This window comes from Canis lupus, chromosome 21, assembly GCF_048164855.1.
Source record: "Canis lupus baileyi chromosome 21, mCanLup2.hap1, whole genome shotgun sequence".
Classification (NCBI taxonomy): Eukaryota; Metazoa; Chordata; class Mammalia; order Carnivora; family Canidae; genus Canis; species Canis lupus.
The window spans coordinates 964,385-981,299 of NC_132858.1; the positions used below are offsets into that span (position 1 = coordinate 964,385).

At 57.2% G+C, this 16,915-nt stretch overlaps 1 protein-coding gene across 6 annotated transcripts in view; it reads right to left on the minus strand.

Annotated features, from left to right (window-relative positions):
• Window positions 1-16,189, minus strand: part of SYT7 (synaptotagmin 7) — a 61,364-nt gene extending 45,175 nt beyond the window's left edge. For all 6 annotated transcript variants that reach the window (XM_072789375.1, XM_072789373.1, XM_072789372.1 and 3 more), the window contains exon 1: window positions 16,038-16,189. In XM_072789375.1, coding sequence (XP_072645476.1) covers window positions 16,038-16,068 — 31 coding nt within the window. In that variant the 5' untranslated portion in view covers window positions 16,069-16,189. The remainder of the gene's footprint in view (window positions 1-16,037) is intronic.
• Window positions 16,190-16,915: the final 726 nt, after the last annotated feature.

The window sequence follows — 16,915 nt, forward strand, 5'->3', positions numbered from 1 at the left end:
TAATCCCACCTCCTCCCACTTGATTCTGCACTACTTACGACACAGCATGCCCCAGCACCTCCCCCTATCCTTTGCTGGCTGCATAATGACGTTCAAGGTGGAAAGCAGTGAAATCTGGAGTCACAGGTTTCCAAAGGAAGCACCCCTCTATGTGCATGCTGAGCAGATGGAAATGGGGGGGAAGGTGGGAGAGCATTTACAAGTGCAGAGCCTACCAGCCCTAGGACTTCTTGGGCATGGGAAGGGGGGACATTTTGGTACCTATCCTACCTTCCTTCCTCCTCCTGACCCAACATACATACACAAAGCCAGAAAAAGGCAGAATTGGGGAAAAAGCAACAGAAAACCAAGGAGCAAAACTCTGAACCTACATAGCCACGCAAAGCTCCGGGCCTCCTGTCATGCTGAATTTTCTGCCCTCTTTTTACTCTGTAACTCCCTTCAAGCTACCCACCTTAGGAGAAAAGAAAACAAAGTGGGCTGGTAGAAGGAAAAGGAGGAGAAATAGAGCCTGGCATTCATTTCCCAGGAATGCTGGGCCTCCACCCTACCACCATGCCCCCTGGACAGTCTCCCTGAGTGTTCAATGGAAAGCCAAGGAGACCTGGGGAGGGCACAAGGCTGGTGAAAGAGGAGGCCCCAGGGGATTGTTTTGGAAAGTTACAAGTAGCTGAAAATAGGGGCTTAGCAGGAGCAAGCCTCCTCAGCCTTGACTGTAATAAAAACAGATAATGCACGAGTGAGCTAGGGAGAGTGCCCTGGCAGGGGCCTCAGAGGCCGGCTGGGATCTGTCCGCGGTGCTGAAACAGGTGCCAGCTGCGATACCCCTGGTTTAGAATTCAGAGGAGATGCCAAGTGAGTAAACAGCGAGTGAAGGATTGTCTGGATGGGCCAGGAGCTGTTCTAGCAAGAAACTGGATGGGGACATGTCAGGATCTACCAGCACTTCCACTCCTCATCAGGGGAGAAAGGCCTGGTGAGCTACAGAGGCCTCATCCATGCCTTCTCTACCCTGGCTCTCTTTTCCAACAGAGAGCATTGCCTTGTAATAATGGCTCCCATTTTTTCAGTGAAGAAGAGTTTACAAAGTGCTCTGGAGTTTACCTATGGTTTCATATCTCTTGTCATATTTAATGGTGATGGGGTATATTCTATCTGGTGACCCCTCCCCTCACCACAGCCACTCCCAACTCCCACAATTCCTAGCTTAGGGAAGCCTGGTATGTCTGGCTTCAGTCTTCAGCCTCAAAAGATGGTGTGCGTGGATGTGTGTGTGTGGAGAGGGACCATATGCAGACTCTAGAGAGCTGCTGAGTCTGGAAGTCATGAGGGTCAAAGGCACCCAGGATAAACAGGATCAGGTGCCAGCCCTGAGTTAGCTGGGAATCAGCCACCCTCCCCAACCACCCTAATCCAAAGCTGATGATCCACCTGGGCAGCCATGACAATGATCATATCCATCACAGCAGCAGGAGCCTAGGAAAGGAGGAACTCAGGTGGAGGGCTTCTCCATCAGGATTGTGGAGCAAGGGTAGGATCAGGGACATGTGAAGATGAAGTGCAGGCCTTTACCACTAGTTACTCCTATGAATAATGCATTGTTGTGCTTTGGCCTAAGTCAGCATCTTATTGTTATTAATAATACACTGCTGCAAAGAAGCTGAGGTTGGAATGGTATGCTCTATTTTATTTGAGGATCTCAGAGCACTTAAGAGTTCCTCATGCTGATGACTCAACTCTTGCTCCCCAAGTCAAAGGCTTCCTTACAGGCCAGGGCACCTGTCCTGCCACAACACACTCCCACCTGATGCTTAGAGCCTCAGAGGCTAGGGGTCTTCCATCCTGGGATTCAGATTCTTGACTGGGGTTTTGGTGGGGGAAAGGGTACACTTAATCTTTGCCAGCTCAAGGGCTCTCAGAGATAGAATGGAATGTGAAGCTGCTCCCAGGGATGTTTATGAAGGAGGGAGAAAACTAGTGGAAATCCAGCTGGGAAGAAATGGTTGGAGAGAGACCACTGGGGATCTGAAATCCAGTTCTGCCATCCACTGTGTCACTGTGGGCGCGTGGCCTTAGGCAACAAACTCAACTCTCTGGTCCTAAGTCTCCTCGTTAGAACATAAGGCAGGTGGCTGAGATTCCGTCTGGGAGGTGCCATTCTACCACATTCTGGGGTATCATTTGCACCATAATTGTTAGGAGGGAGCCCCCCAGAACAGCCCTGAGATCTGTCCGTGGTGCTGAAACAAGTGCCAGCCGCGATGCTCCTGTCCTTGGTGCTGAAATCCATTTTGGTCCTGGGACTGCTCCCTCCTCCAGGCCGACCTTTGCATTGTCCCTAACAAGCAGGAGCCAAAGGACTGGAGCTGTTTTCAGAACTGCAGCATAGTGATCCCACCTTCCTGTGCCAATTCCTCCCTGATCAGCCAGGACCTGAAGCTACGGTGGTGACCAGGAGACTTCAAGAACTCTCTTTCCCCCATGAGGTCCTCAGATGCCGAGGACCCAAGTTAGCACTCAACTCAGGACACAAAAAGCCTCCCCACTGATGTAAATTCCACCTTCCATTCCCTCAAGTGGAGCGCGCCGAACTACTTCCTGGTAGCTGGTGCGGGCACTGTGCTTAGAGCAGAAACAAAAGGTTCCCAGCAGTGGCGTTGGGTGGACAGGGAAGGAGTGGCCTACAGTCCCCCCCGTCGCTGCCCCCTTACCCATGGGAGGTAGGGGGACAAAATATGGCACTCTGAGCTTGCCGCGCTACCCAATAACCTGCACGTTCCAGGCAGCGTGACTGCCTTGCAGCCACCTTGGAGCACCACACTACCTAGTTCACAGTGAAGACTCAAACCAGTGGTCAACCAGGGCTAAGTGAAAAACTTCTTGCTCCCTCTTCCCAGGAGGGTGGGATAGATCTGTTTAAACAAACACAGCCTTTTCTCCCGCTGTAGGGTAAGTCCTACCAAAATGAACACAAAGACTTGTAAACAGGCCTCCCTGAGGGCAAAGGCTCGCCACCTCACAACCACTCAGATAAGAACCTTGCCCACAGCCCCTCTCTAGGAAAAAGTGGGAGTTAGGAGAGAAAGCCACAGCTTCTGCCCACTCCTGTTCCCTACTCCACAGGTGGGGGCTCTTTGAAAAGCAGATCTGCTTGGTGTTTCTAGGGACTGCTTCATATTAGCCTCACTGGGTGTAGAAATCCCTCTTTTCCCAAAAACAAACATCTAAGCAAATAAAACCACCTGAAGACAATGCCCCAAATCACTGCCTCTCTGGATCCAAGTAGGGAGTAAAGATAACAGTCTTTAATTACAGTACACACAGACAATATAATTTATTGAGCAACTACTATAGCCAAGAACTGCTGAAAGCTCTGCAAACACGATCTCATTTAAAACTATAACCCCTCCTCCGGGAGGAAGCATGATGGTCAGCATTCTACAGATGGGGTGAGGTCAAGAGAGATGAGGTGAGCTAGTGCAGCTGGTGGGTGTTGAGACTGGCACTTGAAACACATCTGTCTGCCTTTAATCTTGCAGGTTAGTAGGATCCACCTCCCCCTCCTTCTATGTTCTGGAAGCCTCACTGCTTCACCCCTCCACAACCCCTAATCTCATCTGAGAGCACACTGGAGGAGCACAGTAACACTTCACAATCCCACAGCACTTTCCAGCTTGCAAAGTGCTTTCATAGCCATTGTCTGAATCAACCCTCATAATACCGAAGCATTCTTCCAATTTTAAAGGAGAGAAACCTAACGAAGAAATAAGTGGCTTGCCCCAAGTCACACAGTGAGCAGTAGAACCAAAACTCAGATGAAGATGGTAGTACTCTCAGCCCAGTGCTCTCTCTGTACTTCTGGGGTGCTGGGGGGAGGTCAGGAAGGGGGTCCAGGGGCTTCCTGAGATCCTGACCTGGGCTGCTTCCCTCCTCTTGGTTCCCAGGGGCCATCAGTTGGCTCAGCTCTACCTTGGAGTCTCAGAGTCTCGTTCTAAATGAATTTTTTTTTCCAGGCAATTACTTCCTACTAATTAGGAGGCAAGGCTGCCAGTCCCTGGGCCCTGGGCTGACCCCCTTTCTCAACTCACAGGGGTTGGGGGGTTGTTGAGATACTGATTAGCAGCACCAGCCACAGAAACTGCCTGGCTTGCCCCCATTAGCCCCATCATCTCTGAAGGAGACAGGGAAACTTTGAGGGCAGGGTAGCTGGTGGAGGAGTAAGGAGTGCCAAGGAACTGGAAGAATGGAGGTGGAGGTGGGGACGCTGGGGAGGGAGGGACTCTGAAATGGGAGAGAGCCAGGGTACAAGAAGTGAAGGAGCCTAGGTGTGCCCATGCAGAGTAAGAGAGAGACCTAGGCTCAGGGGCAGCAGGGGGAGCCAGGAAGATCCAGAGAAACAGGGATATTTCTTCATGTTGTAGGAAGAGAAAAGAAGGAATCTCAGGAAGCAGAGACAGAGGAGGGGGAAGAGATCTTCCCTCCGCAGAGGAAGAGCAAGGAAGAAGGCACCCTACAAAATGGTCAACATTCCTGAAGTGGAGGAGGCAGAGAGAGGGAGATACTGGGAGACTCTGAGAAGGGGAAGGAGAGAGGAAGGACAGGGAAGAAGGAGGAATTGCTGAAGGCAAGCTCTGGGGAGAAGGAGAGGAGAGCAGGGGAGAATGGCTGCAGTAGCAGTTCCCAGGGCCCCAAGAAGGGCTCTCTCTAGTCATTGTCCTTGAGCCTCCCCCAATGTCAGTGCCCAGCCAGTCGGACCTGCATGCCCTCCTACGCAGCCACAGGTGCGGGCCAGCATGATGGTAGGCCACCAGTCAGTGCAGATCCCAGATGCTCCACTCACCCAGGGCAGCCAGCTGACCTCCCTTCCTGTCCACCTGCCAGCTCAAGGGCTCTCCAGTGGGTTGAGCCAGGGATCCTCCGGGGTCACACAGCAACATGACCAGGAGGCTCTGGGACTAGGGGGTCCAGCCTCTCTACTTTACAGAGGGAGGACCAAGGACCCAAGAGGAAATGATGCTTCTCTGTTCCTATACCAAGTGGGTGATGAGGCCAGATGTAGAGGGTTCAGGGTCTAAGTCCCACTGATGGGTCCTGTTCCCTCCTGAGCAAAGCCAATAACAGGAGACAAAGACAGGTCTCGGTTGCTAGCAAGTCAGTCCCTGATTAATCTAAGCCTGCTGGAATGTGGGGTGACAGGTGGAAGGGAATAGGGGCAGCCAGGGGCTGAAAGAGAAGCAAAGGAAGTGACTGTTTAGGGAGCACTGGGTGGGTGGATTCTGCACGAGCTCTAACTGCAGCTAACATAATTGAACATTTACTAGGTACAGTGTTCCAGCCACTTTAGACACTGCATGCATGATCTCATTTAGTCCTCATGATTACCCTATAAAATATGTATACTGCTACTCCATTATAAGGAAGAAACTGAGACTCAGGAAGGTCAAGTAATTGGCCAAGTCCACAGGCTAATCGGTGGCATGTTTCTAATTCAGGCAACTGACCACTGCCCTGATGACCCATCCACCCAGCATTATCTGAAGATGCTCAGAACACCAAGTTCCCATGATCTCAGCCCAGCCCTGGCAGGATGCAGGCCCCAGATGCCAATGGGGTTACAGTCCTATGTTGCAGGACTTTCTTGTGGTCCAAAGTGGGGGCAGTATCATGAAGTGCTAAATTTGAGCAAGCCTCCATCTTAAGGCAGTGGAACCTGGGTTCCAGTCCTAGGTCTGCCACCAACTTACTGTGTGACTTTGGGCAGGTCATTTGCCCTCTCTGGACGTGATGCTCCCACCTGTGTCACTGAAGGGGGGACCCGATGAGAAGAGCTAACATACGCCTGTGGCTGACTTGACGACAGGAATGGTTCCAGCCAGTTTATATATGTCAACTCGTTGAGTCCTCCTCACAGTGCCCTGAAGTGGGTACTATTATCACCTCCCCTTTAGGGATGGGAAAATGAAGCAATGAAAGGTTAAGTGACTTGCTCAAGGGCACACGGCTAGTCAATACATGGTAGAACTGGGATTTGAACCCCATTACTTTAACATTTTTTAAAATTTTTATTTACTTATTTTAAATCATCTCTATACCCAACATAGGGCTTGAACTCATGACCTTGAGATCAAGAGCTTCATGCTCCATCAACTGAGCCAGCCAGGTATTCCCATTACTTTTGATCCCGAGCCCATGCTCTGGCTGCCACTCTGCATTATTTCCCTAATGAGTCTCTTAGGTGACTCGCTTGGTGCTCCAGAGAGGTCTTCCTATGTCCCTCTGCACAGGCATATATACCATCATGTCTCCACATGGGAAGCACACATTACCATCATGTGTCTGCGTGATACATGTGTTTGTTTATACTTCTACACCTGCTCCTGTGCTTTCACCCAGTTTCTGTCTAGAATAGCTACACTCACTCAGTCATACATATCCGCAAGCTTTTTGGCACCCAGGACAGGCCAATTCCGGCAGGTCCACATGCATGCACACGTATGTCCCCTTTCCTGGGCACCGGCTGACTCGTGGCAGGGGGGCCTGTGCCAAGCTTTAGCACATAGACACGTGGCAGTGACGTGGGCCGCCACACCCCTTCTCTTCTGCCCCCCTCTAGTGCTTGGGTGGCTCACACATCACACTGCACACCTGCCAGCACCCCCATCCACGCTGCCTTCCTCACGCCTCTCCCCTCACAGAAGCGGGCACCTCCAGGCAGGAAGCAGGCACAGGCCCAGCCTGGCTCCCACGGCCTAAAGATGCCAGCCAACTCAGGGGTGGAGAGGGAGAAAGAGCCATCGACCAGAGGCTCTGAAGGGCCTGGGTTCCACGGTTCCTGTCTGAGACTAAGCCCTCCCTTAGGTCGAGTGCCAGAGCTCCTGAGATCCAGAAATGGGGTCAGATGAGGGATGGAGGGAATCTCTGCCCATCGTGTCGGAGTAGGACTGTGGAGCCGTGAGGGCTTCTCTGGCCAAGTTAGCATTGCACCCCCCAGCACCCCATCCTGGTCCCTGCTCTCTCCTCCCCCTGCCCAAGCATCTTGGAGTTCTGGGTATTTTTAGGTCTCAGCTGACAGGCTGTGAAATCGCTTCCTTCGCACCTCCCCAACCAGGCGGGGGTTGGAGAGGGAGGAATGGGCCTGGGGGGGCCACACACAGCCGATTCATCAGGCTCCTCCAGGGCTGGCAGGTGCCAAGCAGGGAGTGAGGGGTTCTTCCCTTTCTCCTCAGAGCCTCCCCTTGACTGAGAGGAACCTTCCACTGAGCCTGCAGAGAGGGAAGGCGGGGTAGCTCCACCCTACTCCAGGGACCTGAGAACAAAGGCTTTAGGGGATGCCTCAAGCACTAAAGGAGGCACTGGGGATGCCCTTTGAGTCCAGCTCTGCAGCCAATACCAATTCTCAGCACTCCCTTCCAAGTGATGGGCTGAGAGACAGGCTGGCTCGGATCCCAGTGGGATTAGGGAGGCACCGGAGAGGAGAGCCTGGTGGTTAAAACCCAGGCTTTGGAGTCAGGCTGACCTGCAATCTCATCCCTGCTCTGCTGAGTGACCTGATGAGACACTCCACCTTTCTGTACCTCGGGCTCTTTACCTGTACAACCATGGGAATGGTATCTCCCCTGTAGGGCTGCTGTGAAGATGAGAGGAAATGCTGAGTGTGCGGACAAGGTGATCTGTGGACCTGCCAGGCCCTGCTAGGAGACTCTCCCTTGCCACCTTCCCTGACCTGCAGTCCCCTCCTAATTGCCCCTTCTCTGGGCTGCCTTCCTCACCATGATCCCTGAGGCGGAGGCCGACAGTTAATCCTGCCAGTATGCTCTTTAGTGTCCATCCGACCCTCATCCCCAGGGGAATAAATCCCCAGTTAAGATGGGTAGGCAAGGTAGACCATCCCTGCCTCCCTGCCTCCTGCATGCATATACATCACATGGGCACACGGACCCAAATACCAACACGTCCGTGTGCTGCCAGCGCCTGAGTGTGAGGGCGTTTGCCCTGAGACAAGCCCCCAGGGAAGTGGGAAGACATACCCAAGCCCTGCTGGGAATAGGCCCCTGTGCCAGGGGCCGTGGGCACTGAGAGGGAGGTGCCTGCCCAGTTGCCGTGGAGACAGATTGGCTCTGGTGGGGCGCTGGAACTCAGGCCTGGCAGCTGGAGTATGAGCTATGTAGCTCCTGCAGGGCCTGGCCTGGATGCCCATGGTATGGGGTAGGGTGCAGATCCAATCCCCAGGAGCACCAATTGTGTTCACTGGACCCCAGATCTGCCCACCTTGGAGCTACAATCCTCTCTGGAAGGCTTTCTCTGACACCCTATGTCCTGAGGTGAGCCCCCCTGGGGGTGTCCAAACACACCTCTCTTCACCTAGTACCCCCTTGACTGCCTATTAGCTGCCACAAGCTTTCCAAGGGTAGGGCCCAGTCCAGCTGGATGCTGCCGACACCTGGTGCGGTGCCTTGGACTCAGGCCTGGGCAAAGGTGGGGACAAATGTGTTAACGTAGGACTCCAGCTCCATATACCTGCCTGCCTCCAGGTTTCCTAGCCGCCACACTGCTACAGTTAAAGTTCTTTATAGAGATCTGCTTGAAAGTCATCCATGGCTCTCCACTGCCCTAATTTAAGAAAAACAAAAACAAAAACAAAAAACAACCACTTTTCCTGTTTCAGAATGCCAGGACTGGGTCGCCTGGTGGCTCAGTGGTTGAGCTTCTGCCTTCAGCTTAGAACATGATCTCAGGGTCCCAGGATCGAGTCCCACATCGGGCTCCCTGCATGGAGCCTGCTTCTCCCTCTGCCTTTCTCTGTGTGTCTCTCATGAATAAATAAATAAAATCTTTAAAAAAAAAAAAATGCCAGGACTTCCCTAACCTGGCCCAACGCACCTTCCCCAAGCCTCAACTCCTGCTGCTGCATGCTCCCCCCCACCAAGACCTCTCTTCTAGACATTCAAGCACTCATTGCTACTCCAGCTGAACAAGCCACTTCATATGCATGTGCTGCCCCCACCACACTGACCACCTCACCCCTGCTGGTCCCATGGCAAGCTCTTATTCTTCCTTCAAATCCCAAGGCCCTGGACTCAAAGCTCATGCTCCCGGGTCTGTTGATGTTTGCTGGAACCCCAAGCCGACTTCTAACTGCATGTTCCCTCTTCCCAGAGTGGTCTAAGGATGGAGGCGCCAACATGTGTCATGTGTTTAGGACAGCACCTGCCACACAGCAATCACTCAACACAGGTTTGCTGTTCCAAAGGTAACTGACTGACACTGCCTCAGGGAAGCCCTCCCCAACTCCTCCTCCACCAGGGTTGAAGCGGGCATGTCCTCCTTGGAGCTTCCAGAATCCTCATTGCAGACATCAATCACTTGGTGCAGGATAATGCTGATGACAGCTATCACTGGCTGAGTGTTTACCATGGGCTAGGCTCTCTGCTAACGATGTTTCCCGCCTTACCTTGCCTCATCCTGCAATCCTGGGAAATAAGAACCATCCCCATACCCATTTAACAGAGAAAGAAACTGAAGCCAGAAGAGCAGAGTAACTTGCTCCAGGGATAGAGCAGCAAGGGTCTCTGCCAAGGTTCTGACAGACAGCTCTTTGACCCCAGAGACCTAGCGGAAGCAAGCCCCTCCCTGCCGCATGCACATAAAATGCTTAGCACAGACAGAGTGCTCCACACATAAGAACCTGCTATTATTACTGTGCTCAGATTATCAAGAGAGGGAAGAAGGTGTGTCGGGTGACCCGAGAGCAACTTCCTTAGGGTGGACCCCATATAGAGCATGAAACCCCCATTCCAAGGACAGTGAGGGCTCTGAGGGGCCTTTAGGCTGCCAGGGGCAGGGGTCAGGACGGTGAGGAGGCATGCAGGGCCTGGCAAATCTGAGGGGTACTGGAGCGAGCATATGCGCCAGGGGGTGGAGCAGGCCCAGGTTGAGCAAGGGGGAGAAGGCCTGCTGTGTGCTGGCTAAGCTGGCCACCGCTCTCTGGCCCCGCTGACACCACCCATGGTAATGAGACGGATCCAATTTGTACCCAGGGCCCCGCTGGGAGCAGCTGCCGCCGCAGGGTTTGAGGTAATTTAATTGGACACATTAGCCACAGAGCTCTCCTCTCTGCTCCTCTCGTGCAAGGCCTCATGCGGGCACCCCTTGTGGCTCCCCATACCCCATGCCACCCCTTCCTGGCTGTGGGCAGGGTACACACTTCACCAACCAGCACCGTGGGACCCCCACCTACTAGGGTTGACCTCCCTCCACCTCCTGAGGGGTTGAGAACCAGAGAGCCGGCTGGGCTCTGTATGCACCAAGTTCTCCACTTTCTTGGATGCAAGCAGCAGCTATGGGTGTCCCCTGGGGCTGGGGCTCAGACCTCTCCCTCCTGTCTCCTCTGATGGGCAGAACGGGTCATCCCCTTTCCCCACCCCAGCCTACCTGAGAGCCCCCAACTTCCTGCACTCCAAGAAGGGCACCAAAGGAGCAGGGCCAATATGGGGGTGGGGCCATCCTCTTCTCAGGGCTCTGGGGAAGGGGTGTGTACACACACACAGAATCAGACATAGTACACACACATAAACACACGCACGCACGCTGACAGCCCCACATGCTGCTGTGGAAATGCCCGGATCTGAACACACCAAAGCTCCAACACCCTCCCGTCCACACCTATGCATGCCCGCGCAGCCAGTTGAGGCCCTCCCTGCTCCCAGCAGATGGAAGCTTCAGAGACAGCCCAGCCAGCAGGTGGGAGGGTGTGGCAGGGGGCAGGCAGGGCCCCTGGAGGGCAGAGGGCCTGCCTGGCTGGGGATCAGGATAGGGGAGACGCCCTCCCCGCGGCTTCCTGTCACAGCTCCCCATGCACCTCGACACACCTAACTACAAACACTCATTAGCTGCTGTTTACAGCTGGCCCGGCGCTCAGAAGAGTGAGCAGAGCGCGGCTCTGACCGAGTCCAGCTGGCACTCATGCTGGCACGTAGGTACACAAAGCACAGTGCTTTCCCCCACTAGCCCCACCCCTCCACTGGTACTGCAGCCCCGCACGCTCCATGACAAGAATATATCAATTCCCCAAACATTCCAGCTCGTGACACAAGTCAGCTCCAGGAGACTCACCTCTTCCAAGGGGCCCTCCAGGAGGGGACTCCAGAGCCCCCCAGAGCTGTCCCGGCATGCCAGCCCACCTCCCAATCCAACTGGGTCCAGAATCCCAGGTGTGGGCTCTGGGCACTGTCCAGCACCTTCCACAGGTCCCATGCTGTCTGCCAACTCCATTCCAACCCTTAGGGAATTCAGCTGGCTGAGACCAAAGCCCTGCCCTCCAGACACAAGTTGGACAGGGCCCAGCAAGTCTGCCCTGACTGCCTAGAAGGTCAGGAACTTCCATGTCCACAGTACTGGCACAATCCTCCTGGCACCATGGGCTGGGGTTCCCTTGCAAGGCAGGCGGGTACCGGGCTGGGCCTGGCCCAGGCTGCCTCCGGCACCTGCCAGACCAGTGACCGCCACGATGGAGAGAGCTGACCTTACCAGCCTCATGTGCCACCTGCCAGGCACTGCCCACGGAGCAGAGAGCTGGCTTCCCACAATGCTGCCCTGGCTCACCCAGGATGCAGGGGTGCCTGTCCGAGGAGACTGTCCAAGCAACACCCCTTCTGGCCAAGAGTCCCTTCCTGGCTCAGGACTAGGCCTCCCGCGCCCCCCAGGCCCTCCTCACTGCTCTTCTCTCTGCCATTTCGCAGCCTCACTCCCCTGGCAGAGGCAGTCTGGACTGAAAACAGTCCATCAGATTCAATAAGGATTCAAAATCCCTCAGAAAATAGAGGGTGGGTGGGGAGTGGGGGGGGAGGAAAGGTAGGGTGCCAGAGGGAAGGAACCACCCACTCCTCCCCTGCCTTTCCCTCAAGGCCTCCTGCAACGGCTGGGTTGTTAGGGGTGAGAGGGGATGGCCCTTGGCTGGTACGCCCTGTTGCCTTCCTTGAGCCTGAGCTCCCTTGAGCCTGAGCTTGGGGTCAGCCAGGGGCAGGGCCCAGCTGCCCAGGCCCTCACACCCACTTATTCCCCTGCCTTCCAGCTGTCCCTCACCTGTCACCTGCTGGCCTTCATGTTCCCAACCCAATCCAACCTGCTCTAGCCTCTCTTCCCCCACTAGGAGGGGCTTCGAGGCTACCTCCCTCCCCATGGTCCCCCAGTTCTTGAGCATCCAGCCTTTCGGTCAAGCTGTTCCCACCAGGCCACCAAACAGCATGACCCAAGGCCTAGGAGGGTCCTGTCTCCACAGTGACACACAGCTTGGAGGCACTAGCTACTTTGTCCCAAGCCCACCAAAGCCATCCCTTTCACCCAGCGTTTCAGATCTGCCCAGCCCCAGGCACCCCCGTTCCGGCTGTGGCCTATTGGGAGATCATTAGCTTTTCAGCTCTAGATGGGGACCCAAGCCGGAGATGCAACCCAGAAAGGTCTATGACTGTGCAGGTGGGGTAGGTGGGGGGTGAGGGGGTGGAGGGGTAGATGAGCGTGGGGGAGAGTTTGACAGTGAAAGGGTCAGACAGAGTCAGGCCTCTTTGGACCTTCCCACTCCCCAGCCTTCATCCCTAATCCTAGTGGCCCTTTCAGCAGTACCCCGGACTCCTGCCCTACACATCACCCAATGGCCTCTGTCCTTAACTTGTGCCCAGGGGGTGGAAGGTTGGCCTGGACAATCTCATGGATCTTTCTTCCCCGAGGAAGGAGACCCACTGGGCCAAGGCCCCCCACCCCATGCAGTGTGTCCCCTATGCTCCCCGAGAATGACCTTTTTGGCAGAGTTGCTGTAGAGGACAGATCCCACTAACAGGTGGGACATACAAGGCTTCAAACACTGTTACCCCAAAGGACAAGCTCACAGAGGACTGGGAGCAGGGCAGGCAGCCTCAGGATCTGACCTCTCTCCCAGCACTGCTGCACTGGCCCAGACTTTCCCTCTCTGGCCTTGCTCACTCACTCACTACAAGGTCACCTCTCCCTCCTTCCCTCCTTTCCCGAAGCCGCCTAGCCAGCCCACTGCAACTTGCCTGCCCACTGCAACGCTGACCCCTGCAGGCCCGCTGAGGCCCTGCCTGGTCTGGAGCCGGGTCTGAGGGACACAGGGAAGCCAGGCAAAGCCAGCGTCAGGATGAACACAGGACGAAGGCTGACGGCAGGGAGAGAGCTGTCTGCCTCAGGGAGGGGACAGCGAGGAAGTTGCAGGCACAGGCAGGGCTGGGGGGAGTCCGGACAGAGTTTGGAGCAAAGCCAATGGCTGTGGGGGAGGGGGGGCTGGTCTTTGTTCTTCACTGGGCTCTGGCTTTTTTCCTACAGTCCCTTGCTTCAGCTGAGCTAGATCCCAGAAGTGCCTGTGGCTGTGGGCCCAAGTGGGTAGGGAACTCTGAACAGGGTCTTAGCAGCAGGCTGAACCCTGTAGATATCAGGGTGAGTGTGCTGCGGTGGTGGTGGTGGTGGTGGTGGTGGGGAGTACCTCGGGGACACTCTGGAACCAGCCCTGGGACACGGGAGAACAAGAAAACACAGGGGACAGAAAATTGGAAAAAGGACTGGGCCACAGGTGTTCCTGTGAGTGGGATGAGGGGATCCAGACAAACAAGGTACTGGCCCCTTGAGGACCAGAATCACACAGGAATTAATTTGCATAATCTCACTCCTGCCAGGTGCCAGCCAAAGGGGAGGTGGGGGACAGAAATGGGGGACACAAAGGCCTGCCTGGGGGAGAGGACTCTGGGGAGCCTGAGGTGAGCTGGGGCTGGGAGTAATACATCGCCTGGCCTGGAGCTGTAAGGATTCTAGGAGGTAGGCAGGGATGCAGGAGTGGGGTGAGGGGGTTCTGAGGCCAGACTGATGACTCTGGCCCCTCAGAGAGCCCCAAGGGACCAGGATCAGAGGCAGACTCTGACCCCATCCAGTCCAGTGGCCACACCAGAGAGAAGTGAACTTCAGGCCCAACCTGTCCCCAGCACTCCCAGCCCCTGCCCCCAGCCCCTAGCATTCCTGGGCCCTGAAATGGGGCAGAACAGGTCTCCATCCCAGAGGGAGGCTTGTTTGAGAAGGGGAAGACAGAGACACCCTGGGGGGCTGCCAGTATGCCAGGGGCAATGCTGGGTTGCAGGCCCTTTGCCCAGAGGATGCCAAGCATGTCAAGCTGGCCTCCATGGAGAGGGCAGAGGTGCTCAGAGGAGCAGTGATGTCATGGCGCCCAGGCGTGGGAGGAAAGAGGGAGGGAGAGGATGAGGGCATGGACCCAGGCCACTGGGCTAACAAGAAAGGGGAGGCTGCTAGCCTGGTAGGGCAGGGGGAATGGGAGTGTCCTCACTGCATCTCCCCTTCCAACCTCGCACCCTAGGGCTAGCCTCGGAACTAAGCTACTGGTTTCTGAGAAGGTGATCTAAGCCAGAGAACGCCTGCCTCTGCCCTCAGTCGAGTGCTAGAAGCTGGCAGCCTTTTGCGGGAGGATGCTAGGGTCGGTGGTCTGGGTTCAGACAGATGAAGCAAGGGGTCTCCAAAGGCAATGTCCCTTCATCCACCACCTAGAGGATGTTCATAGATGGGCATGAAGTTCCAGAGCTGGAGACTGAGTCTCTCACCCTTCTCCCCAAGCACTGAGTGGGTGCGATGCCTAGCACCCAGTGAGTCCTCCTAGTTGGCCTCAGTAGGCTGCAGTGATTTGATGGGGGTGAGGGCCCAACTCCTTAGAAGGCAGAGACAGGCTGAGGCTGCCCCTAGAGGGAAAACAAATGTGAGGCTGGGACGAGAGTGGACAAAGCTGGTGTCCACTGGACTGCCCTCAAAATCCTTGGGGATCTGGGGCAGCCCCGGTGGTGCAGCGGTTTCGCGCCGCCTGCAGCCCAGGGCGTGACCCTGGAGACCCCGGATCCAGTCCCACGTCGGGCTCTCTGTATGATGCCTGCTTCTCCCTCTGCCTGTGTCTCTGCCTCTCTCTCTCTCTCTCTGTCTCTATGAATCAATAAATAAAATCTTTTTTAAAAACTATTTTAAAAAATCCCCTTACACACACATCCCCTTTTGCAGAGGGCCTTAGAGCTGTCCCTTCCCCCAGCACCCTCAGCCCTCGGAGGTCAGCAAGCAAGCGGTAAGCCTGCAGGCTCTTCATTTGGGAGCAAGTCCTCGGGCTGGGGTGTCTCGCTTTTCGCATCACAGAGAAACCCAGAAGCAGAGACCCCGCTGACAGAATTGGCAGACCGGGGCGCGCGAGGGGGGGGGGGTCGGTGATGGGTCTGGGTTGGGGCACCCCGGGGTGGGAGCTGAGATAGCCTGGGCAAGAGCTGCAGGGGACCTGCCTACAGGTGGGCACCGTGTGAGGAGGCGTCAGGAGCCCAGGAGGAAATGGCAGAGCAATTTCCAAAGGAAGGAAAGATCTTCGGGCTTGGCTTGGAGAACGGCAAGCAGACATGGGATCCTGGGCCACTCCCCAGCTCCCTCGGGAGAGGGGGGGATGCGAAGGGGCGGCCCCTCCTCCCCTCCCCCGACGGGCCCGGAGTGAGTTTGGGGATCTTTGCTTTCCCCCTCCCCAAACGTGGGGGCACAGCCTGGCCCCCCGTTCTCGCCGGTCGCTGTCTTTCCCTCCGGGCACTCCCGCTCGCCTCCTCCTCCGAAGCCCCCGCCCCTGCCCTGCCGCTGCGCCCGGTCCCCGCGTGCCCTCTAGCACCGGGTCCATTCACAGTGGGCGCCGCCGATGTCATTCTGCTCCCCGGTGCCCACAGCCTGGCCCAGGGCCGCCTGGGGTCCTCGCCCGCGGGCGGCCAGCGTTGGCACCAGGGGCGCTGGCGCTGGGGACCCGGGGTGCCTCGGAGGGCGCTGCCCGGCCCGCGGGGGCAGTGGCTCCTCGCTCGGCCACACACGCCGTCCTTGGGCCGCGGGGGGGGGGGGGGGAGGTCCTTGTGGGGACACTGCGAGGCCGGCGCCGGGCTTGGAGCCTGGAGCACCCGGACTGCGGGGCGGGGAGAGCCCGGGCTGGGGCTCCGGGAGGGCCGGCGCGGGGCCGCGCTTACCTGGGCCGGCCGCCTCCGGGTCCCGGTACATGGTCCCCCCGTCGCCGGCTCGCTCCGGGCCCCTAGAGCCGCCCGCGGCCGCGCGCTCCTCCGCCGCCGCTGCAGGGCATGGGGCTGGGCGACCCCCGGGGGCGGGTCCGAGGGCGGGGGCCGCGCGGGGCCGGGCAGAGCCGAGCCGCCGAGCCGGGGAGCGGGGGCCGCCCGCCAGCCCTCCCGCCGCCGCCGCCGCCGAGCCGAGCCGAGCCGAGCCGAGCCGAGCCGCCTCCCTCCGGCCTGCGCGCCGCGTGTGCGCGCCGGAGCGCGTGTGTGTGCGAGCGCGTGTGTGAGCGCGCCCGGGCCCCGCCGCCTGCACCCGCTGCCGCCGGCTGCCGGCCGCGCCCCGCACTGCAGCCCCGGCGGGAGGCCACGGAGCCCTCGGGTGCGCCCTGCGAGCCGGCGGGTCCGGGGCGCCCCTGAAGGCGGCAGCTTCGAACCGCGCGGGCCGGGGTGGCTGCCCCGCCCCCACCGTGCGAGCGCCCTTTGACTCCATTCCCAAAGGCGCGAAAATCCACTCCGGGTTTTCCGGCTGGCGGCGACTCGAGGGCGTCAGCTCGCGCCTCGGCCCAGCGGCGGCCCCGGCGAGCCGGGCTGGTGTGTGCAAAAACCAGGACTGGATTCTTTTTTGCCAGCGCTGAGCCTGGGCCCGCCACTCTCGCGGTTGCCCGAATCTGAACACAGCTGGAGCAGAAAAGACCGGGATCGCCACCCTCCGTGGGGGACGGGGCCCAGTGACCCTCCCCACTTCACCCAGCCTCAGAAAAGAAAACAGACCCTTTGGCCTCTGTTCATTTCTCTTCCGCAGACTCCTCCACTTCGCTCCCCCCTTCCCTTTCCTGGCA